The sequence below is a fragment of the Taudactylus pleione genome, unplaced genomic scaffold, assembly GCF_031769625.1.
Source record: "Taudactylus pleione unplaced genomic scaffold, aTauple2 ptg000447l, whole genome shotgun sequence".
NCBI classification, from domain to species: domain Eukaryota; kingdom Metazoa; phylum Chordata; class Amphibia; order Anura; family Myobatrachidae; genus Taudactylus; species Taudactylus pleione.
The window spans coordinates 7921699-7927698 of record NW_028284849.1 but is presented as its reverse complement, the minus strand read 5'-3'; the positions used below and the strand labels follow the sequence as shown (position 1 = coordinate 7927698).

The window sequence follows — 6000 nt, the reverse complement described above, 5'->3', positions numbered from 1 at the left end:
TTATACAACTTACACAAACAAAGCACAGAAGCACAAAGTATTATAAAGGAAGTCACACAAAGTAGGGATGCCCATCATTGGTGCATCAGTGTTTAACATTGATGTCATCAGTGGTTTCTGCCATCGATGGCCAACCCAGCTGTGGGTCAAGAGCCAATCAGCTTTAGGGGGCGTGGCTTATCAGCGCAATGTGGGGGTGAGGCTTAGCCCAGTGCCCACTGCATTGGGGGAAAAAAAAACAAATCATTGCTGACCAGTTGCCAGTCAATCGCCACCATTGATGGCAAAAAAATTGACCATCGGTGGCTAACAATGGTCGTTAGCCATATGTCATGCAAACATTAATACAAGGACAGCTGGGCCGGATGGCAGGAAGGAATGCACCCTAACGAGACGGTGGCAGGGAGGACTGCGCCCTGATGGGACGGTGGCAGGGAGGACTGCGCCCTGAGGGAACGGGTGGCAGGGAGGACTGTGCCCTGATGGGATGGGTGGCAGGGAGCGAGGACTGCACCCTGATGGGACGGGTGGCAGGGAGGACCGCACCCTGATGGGACAGGTGGCAGGCAGGGCGCACTGCGCCCTGATCGGACGGGTGGCAGGCAGGGAGGACTGCGCCCTGATGGGATGGGTGGCAGGTAGGGAGCACTGTGCCCTGATGGGACGGGTGGCAGGGTGGACTGCGTCCTGATGGGACGGGTGGCAGGCAGGGAGCACTGCGCCCTGATGGGACGGGTGGCAGGCAGGGAGGACTGCGCCCTGATGGGACAGGTGGCAGGAAGGGAGCACCGCGCCCTGATGGGACGGGTGGCAGGGTGGACTGCGTCCTGATGGGACGGGTGGCAGACAAGGAGCACTGCGCCTTGATGGGATGGGTGGCAGGGAGGACTGCGTCCTGATGGGACGGGTGGCAGGCAGGGAGCACTGCGCCCTGATGGGACGGGTGGCAGGGAGGGAGCACTGCGTCCTGATGGGATGGGTGGCAGGCAGGGAGCACTGCGCCCTGATGGGTCGGGTGGCAGGGAGGGAGCACTGCGTCCTGATGGGATGGGTGGCAGGCAGGGAGCACTGCGCCCTGATGGAACGGGTGGCAGGGAGGGAGCACTGCGTCCTGATGGGACGGGTGGCAGGGAGGACTGCGTCCTGATGGGACGGGTGGCAGGGAGCACTGCGTCCTGATGGGACGGGTGGCAGGGAGGGAGCACTGCGCCCTGATGGGACGGGTGGCAGGGTGGACTGCGTCCTGATGGGACGGGTGGCAGGCAGGGAGCACTGCGCCCTGATGGGATGGGTAGCAGGCAGGGAGGATTGTGCCCTGATGGGATGGGTGGCAGATAGGGAGGTTGCAGCTACTTACCCACCAACACAACCCATTCCATTAGGTACACAATGCTCTGCTCCTGGGCTTCCTTCTTAATGTATAATTGCAGCCACCTGTGTTGAACTAGGAACTGATGAGACAGGTGTTTATCACAGGTGTCTGCAGTCATACATTAAGGAAGCCCAGGAGCAGAGTATACAGTAACAGATGACATCAGGGTCCTCTCTGTGAAGGGGATTCATACATTACTCTAATGGAACGGGTCATGTTGGAGGGTAAGTAGCTATAATTTACCTAGTACATTCTATAAAGTGATAGCTAGAAGCTGATTCATAGGCAAACTCGGGGGGGGGGGGTGGATTCCGGTTGCCTGGAAACCCCCCTCCCCAGCCCATAACCACAATAGAAATTGTAATATATTAGAATTTTACTAGTGCTATATGTTCTTCTCAGTATCACAAATTAAATAAATAGCAGCTCCTGTTGATCTTTTAGCATGTCTTAGCCAGCATTAAATAAACCTGTGCACCAACTAGGAGATCTGGAAAACATGCACTGTTAGGGGTGCAATGCTATAGACCATCAATAGGGTTAATTATCAATAATGTATAATAAACTATTCAGTGCATAAGATGACCAATATGTACATGTATGCCCAGGGCAGTTCTAGGTTCTTCTGCTGCTCTCCCAGCCTTGCTCCAATGCTCTGTAATGGTGCCCACATCTGACATAAATACATTCGGCTCAGGCAGGCGGCCCTACTGCCACATATAATGGGTTACTGTGATCACTGGTCCTGTATATGCTGGAATTATGACACACAATACACTATGTATGACACATATAATGGGTTACTGTGATCTCTGGTCCTGTATATGCTGGAATTATGACACACAATACACTATGTATGACACATATAATGGGTTACTGTGATCACTGGTCCTGTATATGCTGGAATTATGACACACAATACACTATGTATGACACATATAATGGGTTACTGTGATCACTGGTCCTGTATATGCTGGAATTATGACACACAATACACTATGTATGACACATATAATGGGTTACTGTGATCACTGGTCCTGTATATGCTGGAATTATGACACACAATACACTATGTATGACACATATAATGGGTTACTGTGATCACTGGTCCTGTATATGCTGGAATTATGACACACAATACACTATGTATGACACATATAATGGGTTACTGTGATCACTGGTCCTGTATATGCTGGAATTATGACACACAATACACTATGTATGACACATATAATGGGTTACTGTAATCGCTGGTCCTCTATATGCTGGAATTATGACACACAATACACTATGTATGACACATATAATGGGTTACTGTAATCGCTGGTCCTGTATATGCTGGAATTATGACACACAATACACTATGTATGACACATATAATGGGTTACTGTGATCGCTGGTCCTGTATATGCTGGGATTATGACACACAATACACTATGTATGACACATATAATGGGTTACTGTGATCGCTGGTCCTGTATATGCTGGGATTATGACACACAATACACTATGTATGACACATATAATGGTTACTGTGATCGCTGGTCCTGTATGTGCTGGAATTATGACACACAATACACTATGTATGACACATATAATGGTTACTGTGATCACTGGTCCTGTATATGCTGGAATTATGACACACAATACACTATGTATGACACATATAATGGGTTACTGTGATCGCTGGTCCTGTATATGCTGGAATTATGACACACAATACACTATGTATGACACATATAATGGGTTACTGTGATCTCTGGTCCTGTATATGCTGGAATTATGACACACAATACACTATGTATGACACATATAATGGGTTACTGTGATCACTGGTCCTGTATATGCTGGAATTATGACACACAATACACTATGTATGACACATATAATGGGTTACTGTGATCACTGGTCCTGTATATGCTGGAATTATGACACACAATACACTATGTATGACACATATAATGGGTTACTGTGATCACTGGTCCTGTATATGCTGGAATTATGACACACAATACACTATGTATGACACATATAATGGGTTACTGTGATCGCTGGTCCTCTATATGCTGGAATTATGACACACAGTACACTATGTATGACACATATAATGGGTTACTGTGATCGCTGGTCCTGTATATGCTGGAATTATGACACACAGTACACTATGTATGACACATATAATGGGTTACTGTGATCGCTGGTCCTGTATATGCTGGAATTATGACACACAATACACTATGTATGACACATATAATGGGTTACTGTGATCACTGGTCCTGTATATGCTGGGATTATGACACACAATACACTATGTATGACACATATAATGGGTTACTGTGATCACTGGTCCTGTATATGCTGGAATTATGACACACAATACACTATGTATGACACATATAATGGGTTACTGTGATCACTGGTCCTGTATATGCTGGAATTATGACACACAATACACTATGTATGACACATATAATGGGTTACTGTGATCACTGGTCCTGTATATGCTGGAATTATGACACACAATACACTATGTATGACACATATAATGGGTTACTGTGATCACTGGTACTGTATATGCTGGGATTATGACACACAATACACTATGTATGACACATATAATGGGTTACTGTGATCGCTGGTCCTCTATATGCTGGGATTATGACACATAATACACTATGTATGACACCTATAATGGGTTACTGTGATCGCTGGTCCTCTATATGCTGGGATTATGACACACAATACACTATGTATGACACATATAATGGGTTACTGTGATCGCTGGTCCTCTATATGCTGGGATTATGACACATAATACACTATGTATGACACCTATAATGGGTTACTGTGATCGCTGGTCCTGTATATGCTGGAATTATGACACACAATACACTATGTATGACACATCTAATGGCTTACTGTGATCGCTGGTCCTGTATATGCTGGAATTATGACACACAATACACTATGTATGACACATCTAATGGCTTACTGTGATCGCTGGTCCTGTATATGCTGGAATTATGACACACAATACACTATGTATGACACATCTAATGGCTTACTGTGATCGCTGGCCCTGTATATGCTGGAATTATGACACACAATACACTATGTATGACACATATAATGGGTTACTGTGATAGCTGGCCCTGTATATGCTGGAATTATGACACACAATACACTGTGTATGACACATATAATGGGTTACTGTGATCGCTGGTCCTGTATATGCTGGAATTATGACACACAATACACTATGTATGACACATATAATGGGTTACTGTGATCGCTGGTCCTCTATATGCTGGAATTATGACACACAGTACACTATGTATGACACATATAATGGGTTACTGTGATCGCTGGTCCTCTATATGCTGGAATTATGACACACAATACACTATGTATGACACATATAATGGGTTACTGTGATCGCTGGTCCTCTATATGCTGGAATTATGACACACAGTACACTATGTATGACACATATAATGGGTTACTGTGATCGCTGGTCCTCTATATGCTGGAATTATGACACACAGTACACTATGTATGACACATATAATGGGTTACTGTGATCGCTGGTCCTGTATATGCTGGAATTATGACACACAATACACTATGTATGACACATATAATGGGTTACTGTGATCACTGGTCCTGTATATGCTGGGATTATGACACACAATACACTATGTATGACACATATAATGGGTTACTGTGATCACTGGTCCTGTATATGCTGGAATTATGACACACAATACACTATGTATGACACATATAATGGGTTACTGTGATCACTGGTCCTGTATATGCTGGAATTATGACACACAATACACTATGTATGACACATATAATGGGTTACTGTGATCACTGGTCCTGTATATGCTGGAATTATGACACACAATACACTATGTATGACACATATAATGGGTTACTGTGATCACTGGTCCTGTATATGCTGGAATTATGACACACAATACACTATGTATGACACATATAATGGGTTACTGTGATCACTGGTACTGTATATGCTGGGATTATGACACACAATACACTATGTATGACACATATAATGGGTTACTGTGATCGCTGGTCCTCTATATGCTGGGATTATGACACATAATACACTATGTATGACACCTATAATGGGTTACTGTGATCACTGGTCCTGTATATGCTGGAATTATGACACACAATACACTATGTATGACACATATACTGGGTTACTGTGATCGCTGGTCCTCTATATGCTGGGATTATGACACATAATACACTATGTATGACACCTATAATGGGTTACTGTGATCGCTGGTCCTGTATATGCTGGAATTATGACACACAATACACTATGTATGACACATCTAATGGCTTACTGTGATCGCTGGTCCTGTATATGCTGGAATTATGACACACAATACACTATGTATGACACATCTAATGGCTTACTGTGATCGCTGGTCCTGTATATGCTGGAATTATGACACACAATACACTATGTATGACACATATAATGGGTTACTGTGATAGCTGGCCCTGTATATGCTGGAATTATGACACACAATACACTGTGTATGACACATATAATGGGTTACTGTGATCGCTGGTCCTGTATATGCTGGAAT

The 6000-nt window shown here is 44.4% G+C and overlaps 1 protein-coding gene across 2 annotated transcripts in view; it reads left to right on the top strand.

Annotated features, from left to right (window-relative positions):
- Positions 1-1499: 1499 nt before the first annotated feature.
- LOC148505622 (hepatocyte nuclear factor 4-beta-like) overlaps positions 1500-6000 on the top strand; it is a 177778-nt gene continuing 173277 nt past the window's right edge. For both annotated transcript variants that reach the window (XM_088448001.1, XM_088447999.1), the window contains exon 1: positions 1500-1596. In XM_088448001.1, the coding sequence (XP_088304127.1) occupies positions 1575-1596 (22 nt within the window). In that variant the 5' untranslated portion in view covers positions 1500-1574. The remainder of the gene's footprint in view (positions 1597-6000) is intronic.